Raw genomic sequence first — 25,914 nt, 5'->3', positions numbered from 1 at the left:
TCTCACAGGTGTATATGTGTGGGGTGTGTGTGTGTGTGTGTGTGTGTGTGTGTGTGTGTTTTGGGGTGGTCTGCACAGCTGACAACAGGCTCATTCCTTAGCCCTGGAGAGGGATGTTGGCCAGGGGACCTCACCCCATCCAGTGACTTACAGATGTTCTGCCAGGGCATCTCCCCCTGAGGTGGTTTGAATGAGAATGTTTCCCATAGGCTCATATATTTGAATACTTGGTGAAATCATTTAAGCTTTGAGATTTACAAAGCCCATGCTACTCCCAGTTATCTCTCTCTGACCCATGCCGGTGGGCCAGGTTTAAGGTCTCAGCTACTGCTTCAGTGCCATGCCTGTCTGTTGTCGTGCTCCCTGTCATGATGGACTCACCCATTGGAACTATAAGCCCAGTGAACTATTTCTTCTATAAGTTGCCTTGGTCATGATGTCTTATCGTAGCAATAGAAAAGCAACCAAGACACCCTCTGAGTATGATCTGGGGTTAGGGTTAGGGTTAGGGTTAGGGTTAGGGTTAGGGTTAGGGTTAGGGTTAGGGTTAGGGTTAGGGTTAGGGTTAGGGTTTGGGTTAGGGTTAGGGCTCGGGTTAGGGTTAGGGTTAGGGTTAGGGTTAGGGTCAGGGTTAAGGTTAGGGTCAGAGGTAGTGCCCCAGCCTTTACCGCAGGCGGTCAGTCTTGAAGGTTTAATCCATGTGAGCAACTGAGGATGCAATCTGATGACAGGAAAGCCATCCACAGGGAGCTGCACATTCTGCTGGCTCCAGGAAACATAGGAAGACAGGCATTTAGATTTAGTCAAGCTGAAGGCCAAGGCCAAGAGCAGAGACATATGAGGACAGTCATACTCATGACGAAAACAGGAAGAAGATAGAGTCCAAGGCCGCCAGTGATCAAGACTCATGGAAGTCTAAATGTCAAGAGAAAACGAAATATGATCAGGGACACAGTATAGACAGAAGCTGACCTCAAATGATATTCCCTGGGATCGGGACCAAGCCAAAGCTAAGGCCAAGGCCAAATGAACTCAGCAGGCAGGCTGGCAATGTAGACCAGATGGCTTTTGCCCCCAGTGGAGGTACCTGGAGTAGTCTTGCCAACACATTACAGACTGGGGTTCTCAGCTCAGTGTCCAAGAGATTTCCAGTCTGGTGAGCAGGGTTGGGGCCCGTCTGAGGCTGGGATGGAATTGGAGTGTGGACTCTAGTGTGTCTGTATGTGTCTAAGTGTGTGTATACACATGTATTTCATAATCTTATCTTTTTTTTTCTTAGTTGGTTGGTAAGGCAGGGTCTTATGTAGCCCAGGCTACCCTCTAACTTGCACATGGGCCAAAGCTGGTCTTGAACTCCAGATCTTTCTGCCTCCATCTCCTAAATTTTGCAACCAAAACACATTCGTCAGGCTCCTTTAGAGAAACAGACCAATAGGATGTATGTAAATGGGGGGAAATTATCAGATCCACTCACACCAGAGGCTAAAAAGCTCTGAAGAAGGTGTATTCAGAGCCAGGGAAGGTAGCATCAAAGCAGTGAAACTGAAGACTACAGAAATTGTGACCGAGCCCACGCATGAAGGCCCCAAAGTCCCCTGGGGGTCTGGTGGCTCAAGTTCATGCTCAAGGGCTGAAACGTGACATTCCCGTGACCACAAAACGAAGCTGCGTGGGGAGGAAGAGTCATTCTTCCCCCTTCTCACAGATTCCTGTTTCATCATGAGGCCCAGTCTGCGGTGGACCTCACTTTGGCGCATACCTTCCCCCACTACGTATTTCTTGAAATCATGTCACAGACATACCAGAGAAGACCCTTGTCAATTCTTTAGGGCTGTGTCCTGACTTTCCCTGGGGAAATGTGAACACACGCCTATTTGCCTAAAATAGGACATAGGTGACAGAGGAAAAAATAAAACCCATTCTCCCGAAGCCTAGCTTGCTGAGCCCGTGAGTTCCCTGGGGGATTGCTTACAGGAGCATGGTAACCAAGCAGCAGCTGCACCCCTCCCCCAAACAACAGTCAGCTCATGCCTTCCAGTGTCTATTGGTTTCCTTGACGTAAACGCATGTGACGGATCTCAGATGTCCCATGGGACGTCACAAGACCAAGCAGAACTTTTGAGGTTTCCACCAGAAACGTGGCCGACACAGGTGGCCTCCAGACCAGAGAGAACCATGAAATAACCAGCAGGAGGCTTTGAGAACTCATTATCTTAGTTCTCTTGTCGTTTCCAGAGCCTGTGAGATTTATTGATATTAAATTTTTATCTGGTGCAATTATTTATTTACATTCATGCGGTTAAATTGTTTAAAAAAACACTTTTCCATTTAAAAGCTTATTTTGACTGGGCAGCGGTAGCACAGAAGAAACAGGTGGATCTCTGAGTTCAAGGTCAGAGCAAACTCCAGGCCAGCCAAGACTACACAGGGAAGCCCTGTCTGGAACAAACAAACAAACAAAATACATATTTCATATATGTGGGTGTTTTGCCTGCACATGCATGCAGTGCCCGTGGAGGCTAGAAGAGAACACTGTGTCTCTGGGGACTGGAGTTACAGATGGTTGTGAGCTGGAAATGTGGGTGCTGGAAATCAAACCCCTTGTCTTCTGTAAGAGCGGCTAGTGCTCTTAACCACTGAGCCATTTCTGAAACCACCCCTCCTTTTGTTTGTTTTTATTTGTTTGTTTTTTGAGACAAGGTCTCATATAATCTAGTCTTGTTACTTCAACTTCTGATCCTCCTGCCTCCACTCCGCAAACACTGGGATTATAGGTATGTACCACTATACCCTATATTATAATTACATTTTTAAAATTATTGCATTTATTTGTGTGTGTGTGTGTGTGCACAAGCATGTGGGTGTGTGCCTTGGTTTGACTACGGGCATCAGACAACATGCTGTAGTCAGTTCTTTCCGCTGTGTCGGTGCTGGGGATTGAACTCGGGACATCAGGCTCGGTAGCAGGTGCCTTTACCAAGCTGACCCATCTCCCTGGTCAGTAATTTAATTTTAAATGCATGTTTAAAACCACTTTATGAAAGTTCTGACATCTTCACCCTCAGCTTGCCCAAACCCAGGAGCTGCTGGCAGTTTGTGTGCCTCAGCCACTGGCTATTGGCTCCAGCTCAGTGCTCTGGGTGTTCCTAAAGCTGACCAGGATGAAAGGACACAGGCTGGAGAGGTAAGCTAGGCCCACAGCCATCTTTGTAGAGGTAGAGACGGAACATGGGATTGCTCGCACACTCACACAGTCATACCACATTCCCGACAGGGAAGGCAGAAGTGGCCTTGGCAGGGCTCTGGGCCAAGGATCGGTCATCTTGAGCCTTGTTTCAGATTCCTCATCTGTAGAGCCCTTTCTCCATGTCCTGTCCTATCCTTGCCCCCTTCCCCTGAGTGCCCAATGCCTCCTGTCTTTCCTCCCTGCTGTCTCTTCCTCTCTGATCTTTCCCTGTGTCCCTTTTCCATCGAACCCAAATCCATGACCAGAATCAGTGCTTGGGCAAGGGATGGGGGTTGGGTACGTGGGTCTGAAGAGCTCTGATGAGCTGAAACCAAACTTTTCTTAGACATAGAGGTCAGAGTTGGAAGGTCTCATACTTACCCTAATTCTCTTCTACAAAGAGAGTCTGTTGAAAACGGAGAGATTCGACAAACACACAAGGCTTGAGAGTTAAAGGCGGTGTGTGGTTTAGAAAGCAGGAAGGTCAAACAGAAAAGGTCAAATCTCCTCCTCCAGAGTGGCTGAGGGGTTAGGACTCCAACACGGGATGACACATGTGCTAGGCGTGTGCTGCCTCATTAAGCTACAACCTCGGGGAAAATACTTTTCTTAAAACAAAAATAGTGAGGACAAGCAGGAATAGTCAGTCATAGCCAAACCCAAGATCTGTGGAGAAGGCAGCGTGGAGATGGATGATAAATGACCAGAAAACACGCAAGCAAGCAAATGGGTTGGAGGAGCTTGGCGATGTTTCTACTTCGGATAAACGGATCAGGCGAGAAAGGCATTTCTGAGCAACGCAGTCTGGCCTACAGACTGTTTGCAGCTGTGACGGCGATGTCTCGGGAGAAATGCTTCAGTGGATGTGGGCAAGTGGGCTGGAGAGGTGGCTCAGTGGTCAGAGCACTGGCTGCTCTTTCCGAGGACCTGATTTTAATTCCTACCTTCCACATGGCAGCGCACGATGCCTGTAACCTCAGTTCCAAGGGACCTGATACTCTCTTCTGGCCTGCTCCGGCACCAGGCACACATGTATTCATGTATTGAAGGGAAACCACCCAAACATAAAATAAGAATAAAATAAAAGTTTTAAAGATCCGGGCGTGTAGCTCAGATAGCAGTGTGTGTAAAGCCATAGGTCCAACCTCCAGCACCCCATGAAACTGTGATGTTGTATGCCCGTACATCTCAGCGCTTGGGATGTAGTGGCAGGAAGATCAGGAATTCAAAGTTATCCTTGGCAACTTAGGGAGTTTGAGGCTAGCCTTGGCTATGTGAGTCTCAAAAACAAACAAACAAACAAACAAACAAACAAACAAGCACAGCACAACCCACCTGGGGAAAAATGTGAATCCTGGAAAAAGTATTTGTGCTAAAACTGCCTCATTAGAAAGCCCGGGTTATCACGGAGAACTTAAGGTCTGTACACAGTTTGTAGATACTCGATTTTGTTTAAAAAAAAAAAAGTCTTTTTATGTAACAGGCTAAGCTTGTGACCCTCTTGATTTAGCCTCTCCAAGAATAGAATTATATCATTGACTTCTCACTCTTTTTAAAAAGCGGGCTTTGTATTCATGTGCTGAATGGATGTGGAGTATAGAAAAGGCACCCGGTTGTTTGATGGGCATTTGTGGAATGTCTGTCTTGGCCAGGCCTTGCTAGAAGCTCAGTTCAGGGTTCTAGACACCCTGTCTGGCTCGTGTGGATCTTCGTTCTGGCCACTTCTTTGCTGCCCAGGTTCCTACGAGTTATGTCCTATGACACCTCGCTTCCCCGGAGCCACTGGCCACTCCTACTAATCCTGCAGAACTGAGACGCAACATTCCGTCTTCCAGTACAGCCCTGGGGGGGCCTGTGTGCCAGCCTCAAGCAGAGTAGGACCACAGTGCTGGAACCCTCACTCTTCTTTCTGGGTCCTGGGCTGCAAGACTCTCCAGGTCCATCTCTGGAGGTAGAAGAGGGTCTCCTTGAAGCTGTTCTGGAGGCTGCAGAATGAGCTCATGTTATTGAAATTGCTAGAGAGAGAGAGTGGGAGCAGGTGGATGAAGGAGGAAGTGAGGGGTAGGAATAATAGTAGCTCCTGGAAAAAAGGGCATAGAAGTGTGGACCCTGATGACCAGAGGCAGCGGCGGGCAGGACAGTCTCCTGATTTGCTCTGCTTAGCCTAGCTGGGTAGATCTTTTTGGGGTGAGTGTGAGAAACATCTGTCATGTTCTGAGCACTGTAAGGTGCATAGCACGTTTATATAATTGACTATTTGTCCCAAGCCTGTGAAGTGGTAGCGATGGCCTATCTTTAATCTTGAATTGTTCCAGTGGCTGCTGGGAAGTGGATGATTTTTTGTTAGTGGTACGCAAGTAATAAATGCCAGGCAAGTACTGGGCTCCAGGCCCACCACAGCCCATGATCTCTCTGGTTTTACCTGTACCACTAGGCTCTTGATGTGCCCATTTCCTCTGCGGTGGAGTGGGATTTTCTGCAAACAGGACTCTGTCTTGGATGCTTGGATGCTACCCCGCCTGGGTGTCCCAGCAACCCTTGATACTTACTCATCAATGCCAGGATCAGTCACAGCATCTTCCAGAGCTTCCACTGTCACTAATGGTCTACTGTTGCAGCTCTCGTTCACAGAGCCAAATAAACGACTTATTGGGACTTCTTCTGAGACTTAGACACATTAGGACTGAAAGTAAATTTCCATGGGTGCCTTTTATTATACCTGTGAATAGAGTAGGTCAAGGCACAGCCAAGGCTCAATTCAAGACTAAAGAGTAAGTCCAAGGCTGACATCAACAAGGCCAAGAGGAGGCCAGATAAAGGTGAAGGCCAACCGAGACCCTAACCAGGCAGCGGCAAAGGCCAGCACTACTGAGGAAGGCTTGGGCAGTGTTGCTGGCTGAGAGACTAGCCTTCCTTTTATCTGGTCCCAGGCTCCTTGGCCTGCTCCACCTACACAGCAAAGGACCCTGTTGTGTTCTCTGAGAGTGAGAACCCATTCTGAGGGACTACAGGCCAGCTACCCACAGGGAGCTCTGGACACAATGGTGCTCTTGAGCCTGGAGAAGAAGAAAGCCGGGACAGATTTTCTATTAATCTGCGAATGTGACCTCTTCAATGAGGGACAAGGCCTTCTACAGCCCACGGATGACAGGCTGTAGCTGAACTTAGCAGTCTAAGGATTTGACTGAGGCGAGAGGCCTTTTTACCCCAGCAGGAAGAGAGTTTTGTGACACACTGTCCTACAGATGCAAAAATTTGGTACCTTTGGGGATGGTCAGAGGTGTCCCTAACCATCCTTTGTTCCTGCCGAGTGGCTGCCTTCAGCCACAGAGGCCTCCCTCACGATGCTTCTTGAAGGTTCAGCTTCTCAGTGTGAGAACCAGAGCTGCCTCTGCTGGTTCTGGGGTCACCTGCTCCTTTTCTTCTCCTGTATCAGGATCCCTGAACTTCTGTTTTATAACTCAAAATTGCATTAAATATTGTTAAAAGCCCTGACTGTGAATACTAGCCAGGCCTGCCGGCTGGTTGTAGGGCAACTTGACACAAACTAGAATTATCTGAAAGGAAGGGACCTCAGTTGAGAAAATGTCTCCGTAAGATCCAGTTGTAGTGCATTTTCGTAATTAGTGATTGGTGGGGGACGACCCAGATTATTATGGGTGGTGCCATCCCTGGGTTGGTGGTCATGGGTTCTATAAGAAAGCAGGCTGGGAAGGCTGAGATGGGCAATACGTTTAGCTGCACTCCTCCATGACCTCTGCGTCAGCTCCTGCCTCCAGGTTGCAGCCCTATTTTGGTACCTGTTCTGTCTTTCTTTGATGATGAGCTGTGATGGGAAAGTGTAAGCCAAATGAACTCCTCCCTAAGTTGCCTTGGTCCTAGTGCTTCATCACAGTAGAAACCCTGTCTAAAAGACCAGGGTCGCCTGGTCCCTGTGACCTTGCTCCAGTTGATCCGCTAGCCAGCACCTCCTATTCCACCCACCCTGAGATAGGTTCAGGGATGAAGCTGCAGGACTCAGTTTGAAGTGGGTCAGTGGTAATTAGAGATGGGCTCTGGACTGTGAGAGGGGCCGCAGTAGGTGGTGCCCCTCAGTGGTGAATGAGAAGGGTGTGGGAGCCTCAGAGAGCCATTCTCCGGGAGTCTGCTTTGAACACGAGCAGGAAGACAGAGCCCCAGGCCCTCTCAGAAGCCCCTGTAGTCTTTCTGGAGGACATGCAAAGGGACCCAGAGAAGAAAAGCAGAGCTCCCAGAAGTAGAGCGGGGTCCTGGCAAGTTGAGGGCAGACTGCTTGCCATCAGGGACCTGGGGCATCCAGGTGGGCTTGAAGGGGCAGGCCACTGATCGAGTGTATTCTTGGGTAGCAGCAAGCCAATCCTGTTTGGACATCTAGAGGGTGTCAGGCCAGGTGCTTTATGCCCAGAGTCAGTGAAGCTGTGTGGGCAGTCCCACCTACTTGTCCAACCCACTGGGGCTCCTGCTACTGTACTTTAGCTCTCTGCCTACCTTACCCATCTACCCTCTCGGTGGCCATCTATCTCTTGGGGTTATGGAGGCTGGCTCTGAAAAATTTTGGTTCTCTCCACTCTCCTTCTTGTGTCCCTGTGCATCCTGACTCTCCCCAAGTCGGAGGGGCAGGCCAAGCCCATAGGTCCTGCTGGAATCCTCTCAGGGGCACGAGAAGAGCAGAAGTGGGAGCCCGAGCTGAGGGTGGGGCTTGGGAGGGAGGAGAGGAGTATGGGGCAGAGTTTCATTTCCTGAAGTGAGGAGAAAGGTAAGGGGGTGGGGAGAACAAAGGAGGAGTCTGAGGCCTGGGGTGAGGTGCCGGGTGTTGGAGCCACCTGCCCCCCCTACGCTGTGTTAGGAGATAAAATGTCCTAGACATCTGTCCCCCTACCCAGGCACACTGCATTCCAGCACCTGCAGATGAATTTCTTTAGGCTTTGGAGTTGCTGAGTTCTTTCTGCTCTTCTGTCTCTTGACCCTGACAGCTGAGGGTCTTCCTCTGCTCCTTCCAAACCCTGCTGTGACCTCAAAGGATGCTTAGTCTGTTGACCTAGGTCTCTCACTGAGATGCCATTTAAGTCCTCTGTACATTGGGTGACCATGAACAGCTCGGTCTCAGTACCTCAGCTTCCAGGGGGTTCTCTGGGCCCCTTTGGACTTCCCACTGGGGGCTTGGCCCTTTTTCCTCCTCTCCCTCCTCCTCTACCTCCTCTTCTTCCTCCTCTTCCTCCTCCTCCTCCTCTACCCACCACCCCTGAAAGTCTTCATGGGGACTGGAGAGCCTAGCATACTTCAGGCTGCTTCTAGGCCTTAGGTAGCTGGCTGGGACTCGGTTCCACTTGGAAGGACAGCCTGAATGCCAGAAAAACCCCTGCGTTGCTAATTTTGGTTGTCAACTTGACATATTTGGGAAAAGGGACCCTTAACTGAGAACGGAAGCCGTCAGTTTGGACTGTGAACATGTGAAGCACTGTCTTACCTGGTAATTGATGAAGGAGGACCCAGACCACTGTGGGCAATGTCTTCTCTACACAGGTGCGCCTGGGCTAAGGGAGCACGGAGAGCAAGGCCTTGCCCAGCAGTCCTCTGTGGTCTTTGCTTCCAGATGCTGCTTTTAGTTCCTGCCTTGGTTTCACTTGATGATTAACTGTAACCGGTAGGAAGAGGAAATAAACCCTCCATGTTGGAGTCTGTCAGTGCTTTCTCACAGCAACAGAAACTTCTAGAACAGCTTCTGAGCCCATCTGGGGCCTGGGGGCATCTGCTGGGGCTGGCCCTGTGATTAATTGCTCTGGCTTTGGATTCTGGGAGCTGAGACTCCAGGCCAGTTTCTGGGGAACGTTGTGCCAAGATCTTCTCGTGAGGAGTTGTGTGGGTGAGACTTTGGAGTCTCCTGCTGTTCTGCGGCAAGACCCGTGGCTTTAAGCTGGTGGTCAGCTTGAGAGCTGAAAGCACCACCCTCACTTCACCCCCATTTATCATCGGGAGGGGCAGCTGGAGACAGGCTTGGCTCTGGGCTCTGTGGGGTCCCAGGTGGAGCTGAAGTCCCCACGTTGTCTCAGAGTCTTGAGCTAGGCTACGTGCGCCCCCTGGTGGCAAAAGCTCTCACATCCATTTTTTCCCCCAGACTCAACAAATATTGGCCATGTGATAAGTCAGGAAATAGATTGATCAGAATTCAAAGAACTGTGTGCATGGGTGTGTTTGTACTGTTATGTACAGTCGTGGTGTGGTCCATGTTATGTATAGTCGTGGTCCATGGTGTGTGCATGTGATGTGCGTGGGGGCCTTTTGCAGTATGTAGGTAGTATGTGTGTGGTGTTATGTCCTGTCTGAATGTTTTTATAAGGTGTGGTTCTATACAGAAGGTTCCTGCATTTCCTGTGCTATACAGATGATGTTTTGCTGTGATATATATATATATATATATAAAAATCTATGTATGAATATTGTGTGTGATGTACAAAGGTGTGTACACGTGTTATGCATGCTTTGCAAAGTATGTTGTATGTGGTGTGTCTGTATGTTCATGAGTGTTGCTTCTGAACATGTTGTGAAGGTGCGTTTGGGTGTGTGAGAGAGAAAGTGTGAGTGTGTGGTGTGGTGTAAGCGTGTGTTGGTGTGTGTGTGTGTAGTGGTGTGTGGGGTGTGTGTGTAGTGTGAGTGTGTGTGTAGTGTGAGTGTGTGTATGGTGTGAGTGTTGCATATGTGTGTGGTGTGTGTGATGTGTGTGTGGTGTGTGTGTGTGGTGTGTGGGTGTGTGTGTAGTGTGAGTGTGTGTGTGTGGTGTGGTGTGTGTACGGTGTGAGTGTTGTATGTGTGTGTGGAGTGTGTGTGTGTATGGTGTGTGTGTGGTGTGAGTGTGTGTGTGTATGGTGTGTGAGTGGTGTGAGTGTGTGTGGTATGTGTGGTGTGTTGAGTGTGTGTAGTGTGAGTGTGTATGTGTGTGGTGTGTGTGCTGTGTGGGGTGTGTGGTGTGTATGTATGGTGTGAGTGTTGTATGTGTGTGTGTGGTGTGTGTGCGTGTGGTGTGAGTGTGTATGTGTGTGTGGTGTGTGTGGTGTGTGGTGTGTGTATGGTGTGAGTGTTGTATGTGTGTATGGAGTGTGTGTGTGGTATGTGTGGTATGTGTGGTATGTGTGGTATGTGTGGTATGTGTGGTATGTGTGGTATGTGTGGTATGTGGTGTGTGTGTGTGTGTGTGTGTGTGTGTGTGTGTGTGTGTGTGTTCATGTGTATGGTGTGTTAGGATAAACTGAGGGCTTCAAGCCACCCTTAGGTCACTCATTTGGGGAACTAAACTCAGATCATCTGCAAGAGCAGTGTGTATACTATTAACCACTGAGACATTTCCCTACTCCCCCTAACCTCTGTGTGGGTTTCCAATTTATTAGCTCCATCATTAAACTTCTCGAAGCATGGCTGGGCACATGGCTCAGTGGTACTTCCATTGCCTCAGAAATAGAAAAACACTCCAACCCTCCAGCAGACTCTTGCTCTTCAGCTCTGCATTTGTGGCCTTGGCATGGTGGAGCGTAACATGGTTTCATGAAGTCCATATAATTGTCAGAGGAGCAGCTGCCCACAGCCCTCCTACTTGTTAGGTTCACCTTGGTGGATCCATGAAAGCCCAGCCCACCAGGCAGCATGTGGGGATGGTGAGTCGGGACCCTGTGCTGTAGCCTAGATGCCTCTGCTCTGCGGTTCTGGTTTTTGTTTTGTTTTGTTTTTTGTGTCTTCTCTTAGGATGTTGAAACACTGCTGCTCAACAAGCAGGGAAGGAGCAGAGCTGCGTTCTGAGGTCCACATCTTCCCTTAGTCCAGAAGAGATGGGTCCCTGTCCAGGCAGGGACAATCTCTGAGGATTTCAGCATTGCAACTCTTCAGTGTTACCGCTCTTTTAGAACACAGCTCTCTTAAACAATAGTTAACAAAACAGCTTGTGAGATTACACTTCATTGGGTGAGTCAAGGGTGATATACATACATACATACATACATACATACATACATACATACATACATACACACACACACCTTGGAGAGTGGGAAGGGGTTCTTCTTAGGGCAAAGTTTCATTGGCTGAGGTTTAAGGTTCTGAGGACACCTCCTTTGTGAGAAGAGGTATTCCAGAGATCAGTTGGAGAAGAGGGAGCCTCACTAAGAGAAGGGAGTCCCCCATTTTGGCCCCATTTTGTGCCAAGTTCAGGAAAGCTGTCTGGACAGGGTAGATTACAACCTTAGAGATGTAACCCTGTCCTTCCTGTTAGGATTCATGGGTCACTCAGGAGGCAGCACTCCCTCCTGCCCTCCCTTTCTCATATTCTGCGTCACACCGTCATTCATGTGAGGCTTCATATTCCTTCCACATCAGGCCTCATGTCTCCTTCACAACTCTGTCCTCACATGCTCCTCATTGCCTCTCGACCCTGCCTTATCAGGTTCCAGTCGCTTCTTGACTTCAGAGAAACGATGCACAGTTGTTTTTTTAAAGTCTGTCTCTTGTGCCGTATTTAGGACAGTCACAGACAAACTGGCCAAGTGACCATGGACTGAAACTGAGCCCAAACAAACTTCATAACTTGATTGTGACAGGCATTTTGTTACAGTAACAGAAAGCTATGTCACTGTATACTATCAACTGTATACTGTCAATACCAGCTTCCCGGTGTCCTGGTTAGACTTTGATATTAGACTTTTGCACACAAGAAACCTAAAAAGGAAGTATTCTCAAAACCCCTTACTAAGCATATTCATCTTCAATTGGGATTTACCTGACTGTTCATCATACTGCACAGGTTCTACTCCATGGAGGATAGAGCTCCATCCAAGGACAGATGAGATCCAAAGACCGTGGGCTGGCTGTAGTCATGGTCCAGGAATAACCATGTGAAAACCATAGGACATGCATTGTATGTGCTTCCTAGATGAGGCCACACCGTCATAAGTTAAGTGGCAAGAAAACACAACAGCAGCAAGATACGCAGGAAAGCTCCAAATACAGAGTGTAGCTGGGACTTGGAGTGGTCTAAGGGAGGCCAAGGGTGTCTGAGACCATTCTCAGCTGTGCTGGTCAAGGTGTCTGCAGCCTGGGATAGGAAGGCTTTGGATGCAGGAAGGTCACAAGGCAGGAACTGAATCAGTAGACCTAGGGTGGATGGTGAGAAGAGGGGCTGTTATATTGTGGGCCACTGAGACCAGCTGGTTCATGGCTGGGGAGCCAGAAGGACGCTGCTGATCCAGGCCGACGACTGAGTGACAGGGGACCTGGGAGGAGCCTGCTTGAAATAGAGAAACAATGTAAGTGGTCTGGTGGACAGCAGCTGAGCAGCATGCAGGAAAGGCTGGCTGGTCCTGGAAGGGAGGGAGTGGACTGGGGAGGAAAGAGCCTCAGTGTAAAGAGTGTTTAGTGGGGTTGCCCTGCCAAATCCAGCAGGGAGAGCAGGAACTGAGCAAGTGAGAGAGGCTGCAAGGGACAGAGAGGTGTGGGAGCCTCAGAGGGGAAAGGGGTACTGGAGGCAGTTTTTGGCATCCAGAAGAGAATACTAACACCACCGAGCTTGCCTGCAGCATGACCAGCACCCTAGATAAACCACTTTCCTTCATCTGTGCCAAGAGACATTGTCTCTCTGTGTCAGACAGGCAGAGGCAGAGGCATGGAGTCAGTGCATGTCACCCCCAGGCTGGAACACTGTCACCAGCCTCTCAATGGTGGAACAGATTGTAGGAGCTGCTGGACTGTGGAGGGTGAGGTAAAAGCCTTGGAACGGGGACTGAAGGCAGAGGGCACCTTGAGGGCAGTGGCTTCTGAGAACAAGGCAGGGAGGGCTGACGTTCTGGCTGGATGTGTGGTAAATGCAGTCACAACTTCCAGGTCCCACAGGGAGTTTTCTGGAGGCTGTCCCTCATGACTCTATTTCCCTCAGGGTGTGGGGTTAATGTCAGTCAGTTCTACAGAAAGCCCCACCACCTAACAGATGCAGGCAAACCAGACCTCCTATGGCATTTCCAGGGGCCAGAGTCCTCTAGGCGTAGGCTTGCATGGAGAGTCTGGGCTAAGAGCCAGAGACAGGGAGGGATCTAAACAGGGCAACACGTGACTAACTCACTCCCAGGGTCCCATGCAGAGCTGTCAGAGTGCTGTGACTCACCGGAACACTGGTGAATCAAGGAGTCAAGGCTGCATGTCACCATCACCGTGGAAACCAATGGGCTTCTTTCTCAGTGCCTTCAGCTTCCTTTCTGGTCGGCAGCGTATCATGCTGAAGGAACATACTCTGGGCTGGGGATTGTGCTGTGCCTGGGATCCTCAGTCGGTCCGATCTAGAACCTGCGGTCCTGGGCAGGAGGCAGTTCTCCTATCAAATCCGTGATACCTTGCTCTAACCCCATTCCTCAGGCTGTGGCATCATGATAGACTGAGAGCTTGGGTGGTGTGAGTGCTGTGGCGATTATGGTTGGAAACACTATCTAAAGGTGCAAGAGTCACCTTTAAGGGGCGGTGCTTATGAAGGTCACGTGATTCTCCCTTAAACCTTAGCAGTAGATGCTATTACGAAACCCAAGCTACAGACAAGAGAAGTGAAGCTCAGGGTTAAATAACCTGCCCCAAGGCACACAGCGAGGAGTGGCAGAAGTAGAGTATAATGAAGCAGCGCAAGCTTGGGGTTCCAGCTCCTTAACACCGAGCAAAGGAAAGTGACCTCATAGCCCAGAGCGGCTGGGGTAGATGTCGTTTGTTGGGCAATGGGCACTAGGGAAAGTTTAAGAGGCTGCGACTTAGTCAATATCTGTACAGGGGAAATGGGCTGTGGCAGAGAGGGCTGGTGGACTCTCTCTGTGACAATGTGGTGGGAACAAATGGATGGCTTGCAATGTGCTCCTCCACTTCCTCCACCACGATGATTCAGAAGAGCAACCGCTGCCACCACCCGCATCACCAACATCACCACTGCACAGGTGCAATTCTAAGTGGGTGGAACTCTGGAGACCAATTACACTGTAGTGGCATTGTCAGTAGAAGCCACAAAAAGGGGTGGGGGGATGAGATTGCTGGAAGTGACTCTCCTCTGTATTGAGGAAGAAATATACAAAGGTCCAGGTGGGTGGATCCTAGCAGCATCACCAGAGTGGATCGGAGCCAGGAATAATGAAAACCTAGCAGCTCCTCCTCCTCTTCTTCTTCCTCTTCCTCATCCTTTTCATCCTCCTCCTTTTTTTGTGATAGGGTCTTACTTTGTAGTCAAGGCTAGCCCTTGAATTCACCTGAGATTGCAGGTGCCAGTACCACACCCAGAGAAATTCTAATACATGGAGCAGAGTCGTTGAAGACACGGTGTGAGGTAAGTCTCTCAGACCGTTCCTGGACTAAGCTCATGGTGACTTGTTCATTCTCAGCCAATGATCCCCATCACATTGACTCGAAGACCATAAGTGAGGGACGCAACATGACTAATATGACTGTCGTCATGCCGTGAATAGGTTCTGGGGTTCAAGTCCAAGTGTTTAAGATCCTAAAGGTTAACACTTAACTTTAACACCTGATATTGACTCATGCCAGGAAAAGTCCTCTGTTTCCTTCACTACCATTAGTCAGAAAAGACAACACTACTGTCTCTATTTTTAGTACCTACTAGTAATATCATTGCTACAACCCTCAATAGCACTACCATCACCACTACCATCATTATTACCACCATCACTGTCCCCACTACCTCCACTCCCACCGCCACCACCATTAAATCTCATCCCCAATAGCACTACTACCACCACCATCATCACCTGGATTACCACTATTATGAATACCACCATCACCACCACCACAACTACCACAATCACCACCACCACCACCACCACCATCACCATCACCACCGTCATCACCACCACCACCACCACTATAGCCACCACCATAACCATTACCCCCACCATTACCATCACCATCACTATCACTCAATCATCACTAATCATGAAGAGTGTCACTTCTTCTGAATAAAGAGCAAACTCCACAGAGTCATGGACAAAGAAAATAAGTTGTTTATTCTCACTATGTTTGTGGCCTCTAAGCTGAGGTGGTTTCTTTACTTGGAGTTCCTTTTCTTTCCATACAGCCCAAATGTTTCATCCTCTGTAGTATTAAAAGCCTTGTTCTGGAAAGCAGTAGAAACCTGTCTTCTTTCCTAAATGACAATTGCATATTTGTCTGGTGTGGTTATGTTAGGCTCACTTAGATGGCTGATTTTGGTCAATTTTGGCTCTTAGCATAGTAGCAGCTACTTATCTCCCAGTTCCTACTTCTGCGGCAGATAGTCTATATGAGTCAGAAGCAGCTTGTACATAGCTTTGGGGGTCTGAGACAGGCAAAGGGATCTGTTCTCCAAACCTTGGGGCTCTGTGTTCTCATGGGAGAGTGCATCTTCTCATCTTGGCTCTTAAGCCTTTCACTAGAAGGTGCTTCTTGGTGGTTAAATGGGCTGAGTTTTTTATACCCATCTCTTTTACCCAGTTTTTATTTGTCTCCTCTTAGTATTCCTTCTAAGCCAGGAACTTAAAGTCTTGGATATTTTCAAGTAACCACATCAACAGGACCATTTAGAAAGTCACCATATCCACTTAAGGGGTGCACACTTTAAAAAAGGGTGGTGGTTAGGGGGTTGGGGATTTAGCTCAGTGGTAGAGCGCTTGCCTAGCAAACGCAAGGCCCTGGGTTCGGTCCCCAGCTCTGAAAAAAAGAAAAAAAAAGTTGCCATTACCATAATTTGATTTAGCAACTCATTGTTTTTTACATATTGCAGAAATTGGTGAATTGAAAAAAATGGTCAATTTATGGTTTGGAATGGACAGGTGGAATAGTGTAATGTGATACTGATAACTGGAGTGAGCTGAGGACAGACTCCCCCACCCCCCTTTATAGAGAAGGGTTTTACATGGATAACTGGAATGGGCTGAGGAGGATAGACCCCCTCCTAAGGGAGAAGGGTTTTACATGGATAACTGGAATGGGCTGAGGATAGACCCCTCCTAAGGGAGAAGGGTTTTACATGGATAACCGGAATGGGCTGAGGATAGACCCCTCCTAAGGGAGAAGGGTTTTACATGGATAACTGGAATGGGCTGAGGATAGACCCTCTCCTAAGGGAGAAGGGTTTTACATGGATAACTGGAATGGGCTGAGGATAGACCCCTCCTAAGGGAGAAGGGTTTTACATGCTGTTGAAATTGAGTGAATTTGATGCTCACAACATTTGATGTAACCACAAGGATTTGCGACACCATGTGCTTATGTGAGCATCACTGTGAAAGTCAGCTACACAGAAAGACAACTCTCATCAGGAGATGTGGGACAAAAATGAGAAGGTTCTTAGAAAGCAAATCACAAAACAAACCATGTAAACTCATTATCAATAGGCACCACTGTCAAACTCCTCAGTCAACAAAGACTGGGCTGGGAAGATGGCTCAGAGGACAATGTGCTTCTCAAGTATCTTTGAGGAGCTGAGTTCAGATCTCCTGAGCAGGGTCCATCTGAAATCCCAGCACTTGGAAGGCAGAGACTGGATTCGTGGAGCAAGCTGGCCAGACAAGATGTATCAGTGAGCTCTGGGTCCAGTTGAGAGCCCTGCCTCAGAGAGTCAGGTGGAGACTGATTGACTCTTGACATCAGCCTCTGTGTGCGCAGCTCATATACACGTGCATACCATACATTTTGTAAAAAAGAGATGGGAGTTGGCAGAATTTGCTTAATAAATGTCCCAACTATGCACTGCCTGCAAGAGACTCACCTTATCTGTCTATCTGTCTATCTATATGTCTGTCGTCTATTACAGCAGTTCTCAACTTGTGGGTAGTGACCTTTTTGGAGAACCTCTGTCTCCAAAAATATTTACATTATGATTCACAACTGTAGCAAAATTACAGTTATGAAGTAGCAACAAAAACAATTTTATGGTTAGTGGTCATCTCAACATGAGAGACTGAATGGGGAATAACTGGTCTAGCCTCTACTATCTTTTATCTATCTATCTATCTATCTATCTATCTATCTATCTATCTATCTATCTATCTATCTGTCATCATTTGTGCTGGTGTCAAATCCTGGACCTTGTGCATGTTAGACAAGTCTTTACTACTAAACCACACCCCCTGACCCAAAATTCTCTTCAGATACAGAGATACAAACAGGTTAAAAGTGAATGGACAGAAAAAGAAAGAGTGCAGAAAATTATAGGCAAAAGGGAGCCCAGAGGGCTGCCTTGACAGACAGAAGCAGATCAGAAGAATTAACTGTAGGCCAAGAAGGTACACCTTAAAGGAACTACACAGCCAGATGATGTAATGATGTTAAACACTTGAGTACCTGGTAACATACCATCAGAACAGATGTGAACGCAGGAGCTGCTGCAGGAGGGAGAAAAGAGAGTCCTGTTGAATAAAACAAGCCAGGCAGGCTGCAAAAAGATAAAAGAACTGTGCTGGGATGTGGCTCAGTGGATAGAGTCCACCCCTTGGCATGAGCAAGGCTATGAGTTTGATGACAGTTCTGTATAAATTGGTCATGATGGTATCTTCCAGTGATTCAACACTGGGGAGGTAGAGGCAGGAAGATCAGACATTCAAGACCACCCTTGGCTACGTAGTTCAAAGTTTGCATGGGCTACCTGAAATCCTTGAGAGGTCCCTGGAAGAGTTAAGTCCATAGAGAAAGAAAGTGGGATAGTCTGGAAAAGATGGTGGGGTTTCAGTGTTTAATGGTGACAATTTCAGACTGGAGATTTGGAGAAAGATCTGTGGATGAACGGACGGTGATGGTGGCTCAACATTAATGTGCCTACTGCCGCCCAACAGTTTAAAGTAGCTACAAAGGCAGGGTTGATGTGTGTATTTTACCACCATAATAACATTTTATTAAAAACAAACTTGCTACACTGGGTGTAACACTTGGGGAAGTCTGAGGCTGGCATGGGGCCTCCGAAAGTAGGGATGGAAGCTGGACGGTCTCTGTCATCCATTCTATGGCCGAGCTTAACTCTCTGTGGGGACCCTGCCCTCTGTCATCAGCTTGACTCCCCCACAAGGGAGAATCTCAGAGCTGGTCCACTTCTCACTGGTCCCTTTGCCAAGTGGACGCCTGATGGCTTAGCCACTTGTGGCAGCTAAGACCACAAATCCACCAGCCTGAAACAATGCTAAGCCCTTACTGCTTACACTGCTGAGGTCAGGTGGTGGTTCTCAGGGTTAAAATCACCTCCTCAGCAGAACCACACAGTTCTGTTTCTGGAGGGCAACATGGATGCCCTACTTCCAGCTTCTAGGAGCTTCTCTGGTGTATCCCCCTTCTTGCTTCTGTCCTCAGCTTGCACACCTTGTCTTCTGACCCTCCAGCTTCCTCTCTCTCTCTCTCTCTCTCTCTCTCTCTCTCTCTCTCTCTCTCTCTCTCCTTCTGTGTGCGTGCATGTGTGTGTTCATGTGGTACTTACACATTTGTACATGAACATGTGAGTGCATAGTTATGGAGACTAGAGGCCAAAGTCAGTTGCATGTCCTGTAACATTCTCTCTCTCTCTCTCTCTCTCTCTCTCTCTCTCTCTCTCTCTCTCTCTGCAGTATTTACATTTGTGTATACATGAACATGTGAGTGCATATTTTATGGAGACTAGAGGCCAAGGTCAGTTGTGTGTCTTGTAAACCAATCTCTCTCTCTCTCTCTCTCTCTCTCTCTCTCTCTCTCTCTCTCTCTCTCTCTCTGTGTGTGTGTGTGTGTGGGTGGTGGGGGTGTATGTGTGTTGTGTGTTTCTCTGTCTTTGAGCAGGTTTTCTCACTGCCCTGGAGATCACCAAGTAGGCTAGGCTAGACTAACTACCCCACAAGTCCCAGGAAGCCATTTATCTTCACTTCCCTAATGCTGGAATTATAAACACATTTCACCCCACCCAGCTTTTCACGTGGATTCCGAGGATCAAACTCAGGTGCTCATGCTTGCAAATGCAAAACTCTGCTGACTGAACCTTCTCCCCGGCTCTTTGCTTCACTCCTGTGAAGGTTCCAAAACGATATTTAGGGTCCAAGTGTCATCTTCCCATGCCTAACTCTTTAGTTTATTCCTCTCTAGTAATCAACCTTAGGGTGAGACGGTGTACCCACACGTCCTAGGCTTAGAGTGTACCCAGCTCCGGGTGTTCTACAGACATGAAGACTTTCTACTGTTATGTGTAGGTTGTCTAGTGGACCAAGACAACAAACAGGCCTTCTTAGCTGGCAGCTATGACTGGTCAAGGTGTTCCCCAAGTTCCTTATCAGGAAACTTGTGCCTCACTGGGCTGATCCCTGAGTCCTCATTAGCTCAGAGAAGATAATCGTGATAGTGGAGTGGCGGAGGTCACACAGCCTTCAACTGCAGACTGTTTTGTCTGGGAATTGCTATGAGGTCTGACACTTCTTGTGTTCTTGAATGCTGCTCCAGATGCAGGAGGCTGCCGTGCCTGGTTGATGGCCAAGATCTGGGTTTCCTATGAGTCCTGACCAATGTGTCTGCCTATGACAGGCTAGGATGGGTATGGTCACTCGCCTGCTTGTTCCTCAGGAGGGTGATAGCTGTTACTGTGCATAGGGGAGTCAGACAGGGGCCTGTGGCATAGAAGGGTGCTTTCCTTGTCCTGGAGTCTCGAGTCTGTCAGGGAAAAATTGTTAGCAGTGGGCAGACACAGCACTTAGTGGGTGGGAAGCCCTAATTCCCATTGTGACCTGACTGTTCCCCCTTTCTTTGTTATAGTAAGGGGATACAATGAATATCTAGAATGCTTTAAGTTGGGAAGAAAGACCAACTTCTTTCTTGAATATCTTTCCAGAGCTGAGTCCTGTCCAACCAATGGTCAGCCAGTGGTCACTGGCCCCCCTTCTATCCCCGTCTCCCACAATCCCAGTCTGCTGCTTCCGAAGTTCCCAGACAGCTGATGCTCAGTATCACCAGTTCACTGGACCCCAATATCCCCATCTCATGGAAGCTCGGCACCCCCAGTCCACTGGCCCCCAGCACCTCCAGTCCACTGACTCCCAGCACTCTCATTCCACTGACCCCCAGCACCCTCAGTCCACTGGCCCCAAGCACCCTCAGTCCACTGGCCCCCAGCACCCCCAGTCCACTGGCCCCCAGCACCCCCAGTCCACTGGCCCCCAGCATCCCCAGTCCACTGACTCCCAGCACCCCCAGTTCACCAACTGTCCCTCAGAACTCTTAGTCTACTGTCCCCCAGAGCCCCCAGTCCACTGGCCCCCAACACCCCCAGTCCACTGACCCCCAGCACCCTCAGTCCACTGGCTCCCAGCACCCCCAGTCCACTGGCCCCCCAGCACCCCTAGTCCGTTGGCCCCCAGCATTACCAGCCCACTGTCCCCCAGCATCCCCAGTCCACTGACTGTCCCCCAGCACCCTCAGTCCACTGACCCCCAGCACCCCTAGTCCACTGGCCCCCAGCACCCCCAGTCCACTGGCCCCCAGCACCCCTAGTCCGTTGGCCCCCAGCATTACCAGCCCACTGTCCCCCAGCATCCCTAGTCCATTGACTGTCCCCCAGCACCCTCAGTCCACTGGCCCCCAGCACCCCTAGTCCACTGGCCCCCAGCACCTCCAGTTCACTGACTGTCCCCCAGAACTCCCAGTCCACTGTCCCCCAGCAACCCCAGTCCACTGTCCCCCAGCACCCGCAGTCCACTGGCCCCCAGGACCCCCAGTCCACTGACTGGCCCCCAGCATCCCCAGCACACCAACGCCAAGTGTCCCCAGCCCACAGTTCTCCATGGTATCTCCTTTCTTTTCTGCTTATTGAGTGAACATCACTATTGATTCCTTTTCTGCCTCCTTGCAGGCCATGGAGGGTAACCTCACTGGGCTTATTGGAGGAGCTGAGGGACCCAAAGGGGCCTGGAGGACATGACGGGAAAACACCATCTACACACTAAGGAGTGGAGCTTTGGGAGGATACCCACTTATGGGCTCTCTGACCTGGGACTCCTCTGCTGGCATTTCAACCCTTCCTGGAACTTTTATTTATTTATTTTTTTAAAGATGGGCAAGGAACAGACAATGTTTCCTCAGTGAAAGCCTGGCTAGATCAGAGCTGCACAGCTCACTGGAGTCAGGGTTGGAGTCTTTGTAGGGAGCGAGGTAAGGGGATGCGGGGGAAGGTTAGGGGGATGGGTACAGGAGAGGATTTGGACCGCTGGATAAGGAATTCTTGGAGGTATTTACCTTCTAACCACACACCCAGAGGTGACACATGTAGGTAGTCAGGGGTGACAAACGGACCAAGGCCCCACCCACCAGAGCAAGAGGGATATAAAGACAGGCTGGTCCAGTGCTGGCTGCACATAGAGACAAGCTCTGCTTGTTCCCATTGCCCAAGATGAGAATTCACCTGCTTTGGTTGTTGCCCCTGATCCTGCTGGGATCCTCGGGTAAGCAAGGAAGTGGGTACCCCTGTCTGGGCATCCTGTGCCTGGATGGCATTCCGAGGGGTGGGATGACCTGGCTGGGTCTGCCCCAGATGATGTGGTCCTGCTGTCTAGAGGAGATGCTGCCATAGGGAACTGGACTTGCTGGGGACCCCACAGTCTAGTCACAGAGCCATTTCATGGATACCTCCACTCACCTTAAAATTCTTATATTGCATTAATATTCTCTCTCCCTCTCTACTCCGTCTCCCTTCCCTCCTCCCCCTCCCCCTTTGTGTTTGTGTGTGTGTGTGTGTGTGTGTGTGTGTGTGTGTGTGTGTGTGTGTGTACATGTGATCATGCCAAAGTGTGCATGTGGAAATCAAAAGGCAATTTGTTGGAACCGGTTTTCTTCTACTGTGGATTTTGGAGATTTGAACTCAGGTCTTCAATCTTGGCAGCAAGTGTTTCTACTCACTGAGCCTCCTACTCACCTTTCCATTAAGCCTAGCTGTCCTGCTCGACTTGCTGTCTCTTTTCACAAAGCCTTGTGGAATCAGTATCATTTTTGCTGGTGATGTTCTGAGGCATAGGACCAGCAGCATGGAGTGCTGGCTGCTCAGAGCCTTGGTTCTCAGTCCCAGAGACAGGGTCCTGCTCCCAGGCTGCTGGGAGGCTGTCCACGTGGGTGGTTGGAGAATGGAATGGGCTGCTTAATGGTTAAGTGCCTTCCTCAGAGCTGGGTTCCATGCTGTGTGCTGTGGTTTTTGAGTGTCTCTGTCTCTGACCCCAGCTGTGTCTCCTCAGCCCAGGCGCTGCAGTGTCATGAGTGCAGCACTGGAGAGAACTGCTACAAGCCTACATCTTGCCCCAGCTTAAGCCGCTACTGCTTGATCAACTGGCATAGTGAGTATCTTGGTCCTAGGTAGGCGGGTCGGGGGACAGAACCTGCATCTGGCACCTGGGGATACCAGCCTAAGGCAAAGCTTGCTGGTAGAATTGGGGAAGCTGGGCAGATGTGGCCCTGAAAGTTTCTTGCAATTGTTCAGGAAAATGTTTTGAGTGTCCAGTCTTCCCTGGACCACTCAAATGAGACCAACACGGGGGCCTTAGAAAGAGTGGGTGGGATGTCCCAAGTGAGCTATGAGCTACTGTATATACTACAGGCACATGAAGCATGTGATTGTAACTGTTGCCGAGAGCCTTAGCTACTCAAAAAGGAAAGGAGGGGTTAGGGGAGTGGTTTGTCATATTCCTGAGCCTGAATTTTGGGTCTCACGTTAAGTCCAATTCTCATCATACTCTGAACCTTGACCCTGGTCACACTCTGAGCCTCAGTCTTCATGACTCTGAACCCTGACCCTGGTTACATACAAAGCCTTAATCCTGGCCACATGCTGAGCCCTGAACCTGGTTTCCTCCTGAGTTTGACCCTACTGACATCTTGCTATCTGACCTTTTGAACTGGGGAGTGCAGGTGACCTGGGTTTGTTGACAGGGCCAGGAGTGGGTCTTATAGGTCTCAGTAAATGACCCTCTGCTCTCTGTTTCTAGCACCGCCAGGCCAGCAACCAACCATAACAAAAACATGTGCATATACCTGCCCTGACAGTCAACAGGCCCTAGACAACTCCAAGTCCTTCTGTTGCAACACAGACCTCTGCAACAGTGGCAGGAGCCTCCGTGTCAGCTGGGGACTGCTGACCCTCGGCATCCTGTATATCTATCTCAGCCAGTAGGTGCACAGCTCACAAGCTACAGAGTTAGAAGCCTGGTGCCATCATGGGACTGGAATGTGTAGGCGGGGTACGTCTTTAACTGCAATCAGAAGGATTCCAAGAGACCAACTCATCGGTGTGGCTGATGGAGAGCGCTACATTCAGAACTCTTGTCTGCAAGCTGGTCATCTGCTGGCCTCCAAGAGCTGGTTCAAGGACGCTGTCAAGGTCCTGATCCTGTTACTAGGGCCTGGGGTAGGCCCCTCAGGAGGTCCAATGAGCTGTTTTGGGGCTTTCTTTTGTCACACATCCAGTGTCTCCCACTAACACCTAAGAGAAACTGAGACTGTGCATTGCCACTTCAAAAGAGTTGAGCGTCAGAACGTCATTACCTGCTGACTGGTGACCCAGTAGCGAAATGTGCTGCTTTAACCTGAATTCAAAGACGTTTGGCAAGTGCAAACCCTATGGAGAGGCCTCCCTTCCGGCTGTGGGGGAAGGGCAGATGCTGGCACAGATTAGCTAGAACAAGGTGTGGATCAGTCTGCCTTCAGCAGGATTGTTGCATCCTGTGATGTCAGCTGTGTAGCCTCAGCCCCAGCAAACCTCACCCCTGGGTTGGGCTTGAGGATTCTATCCTGGGACAACACCAATCTCATCAGGACTTCAGAAGGTCCCTGTGAACTCCAGTCTACTCTAGGGCAAAGAGCAAGAGAACCCAGAACTGTCGAGCTGTGAGTGATGGCTGAAGTGTTTCCTCTCTTCTCTGCCTGTGGTCCAGCTCCAGGACTCCATCAGTCAGTCCTAGTGATTGTATGCCCTCCATCATAGAGAAGTTGCTCCCGTTCAGTGGGTGTCTGCCTTGTTCTTCATATCTGAAAGCCTGGGTAACACCTTGTCCCGATGAAGAGATTAGATCTGGGAACTAAATTCTAAGCTGGCGGCAGTTTTGGTGGGTGAGTCCATTGGCTGGATTCTCCCTAACTCTTCAGAGCCATGTTTAGAACACTGTGAGCTCATTGTGCCTGTCACTCCATGCCCTTGTTCCATTCCAAGTACTTTCTGTCGTGTTTTCCATAGATCATGCCTCATCTAGGTCTGATCAAAAGGCACCCACGTGATGCTGTTCCCCCCTTCTTACACAAGGGTGTGCTGTGAGGCACCAGATCAGTGCACTGGGACTGGAGAGAGGGCTGAACTCAGGTGACCTCCTGCTTGTCACCTCAGTGTGTCAAAGAGCGGTACTAGCTAATGGAGGCAGATGGGCTGCTCCTGGCTGTTCCTGGTTAGGAAGGGCAGAGCTGGTGAACAACCGACTTCTGCTGAAGAGTGGTGCTTGGAGCCAAAACTTGGTAGAGGACCCCAAGAGAGGGACAGTCATCAGATGAGAACAGGGTATGCAAGAGAGCATGTGGAGCTGCATGAGGGGCCTTGTTACTATCGAAGTGGGGATTTCCATGAGTGCCCTGTCTGGCTTCTGAACTCCCCGGGTCAGTGGACTGATTGAGCAGGGATCTCGTTAGTCACGCTTCTCCAAAAATCCAGGGTCTCACTGGCTTTCTTGGTAGTGTGCATATGCTGGGGACACAGTGAGCTTCCCACGCCCAGCACTGATGCCACAGAGGTCTGGAGACTGGGTCAGGGGCTGGTGCTCCATAGGTTCCAAAAGTCCCACAAAATTTACTTTGTTACAGTGTCCATCCTTCAAGCATCCACTACAGAATGGTTTTCCATGCTGCAGCTCGCATCCCTCAGACCCAACCTGGAAGGGGCCAACCCCCGCCGCCACTCACTCCTATGTCCTCAGGCACAGACTAATTTTTCTGGGCTTTCCACTTGCTTACCAGTAAAATGAGAACACAAGGCTTTGTGTCAAAAAGGTAGAGACAACAAATTAAGGCCCAAGATGTAGTTGAGATGCTAGAGCGCTTGCTTTGTGGTGTATGATTTCCGGGCTCCCAATCTCAGCTCTATGTCAAGGGAACATTATGGCTCCATCTATAACCCCAGCGCTTGGAAGTGGAGGCAGGAGGGTCAGAAGATCAAGGACATCTTTGGCTGATAGCAAGGTTGAAGCCACATGAGGCCAACCTGGGATATAAGAGATAGTTTCTAAATAAACGAATAAACTATGCTATAGTCTCATTTTGTCTGATTTATAAAATTGTGTGATAATCTGTTATTTTTTGTTATGACACTGTTTTCCAACTACTGATAAGATCTTCGCAGCACCACTTTGCCGATTAATGGAAGCCACGAGGACCAGAGCTGGGTCGGGCTCACTGACTACCCTGGGTGTACACGGGGTGAGGAGCTATGGATTAGAGGGTTAACACTGGTGATGCTGGTCAGACACTGCAGGCCAAAGGGATCTTTCACTGCAGACGGCCCTCCCCAGTCCAAGGAGAGGAGCTCACTTGGGCTGCTGCCGTCATCTGAGCAAGCTGCCATCAGTCACTGCCTGGCTTCTGTCCAGACTGTCCCTCTCTTGTCAACCAGTATCTATGTGAGTCAGCAAAATTGATTTCTCCATTCTGAATTT

The 25,914-nt window shown here is 49.4% G+C and overlaps 1 protein-coding gene across 1 annotated transcript; it reads left to right on the top strand.

Annotated features, from left to right (window-relative positions):
* The first annotated feature begins 21,588 nt into the window (after window positions 1-21,588).
* Window positions 21,589-25,506, top strand: Ly6m (lymphocyte antigen 6 family member M). Its single transcript, NM_001432171.1, has 3 exons — window positions 21,589-21,678; window positions 22,462-22,560; window positions 23,209-25,506. Exons 1-3 carry the CDS (start codon window positions 21,627-21,629, stop codon window positions 23,391-23,393), a joined length of 336 nt encoding a protein of 111 aa, NP_001419100.1. The 5' UTR covers window positions 21,589-21,626; the 3' UTR covers window positions 23,394-25,506.
* Window positions 25,507-25,914: the final 408 nt, after the last annotated feature.

The sequence above is a fragment of the Rattus norvegicus genome, chromosome 7 (genome assembly GCF_021556685.1).
Source record: "Rattus norvegicus strain SHRSP/BbbUtx chromosome 7, alternate assembly SHRSP_T2T, whole genome shotgun sequence".
NCBI classification, from domain to species: Eukaryota; Metazoa; Chordata; class Mammalia; order Rodentia; family Muridae; genus Rattus; species Rattus norvegicus.
The sequence above is the reverse complement of the archived record's forward strand: the minus strand, read 5'-3'. Positions and strand labels throughout refer to the sequence as shown.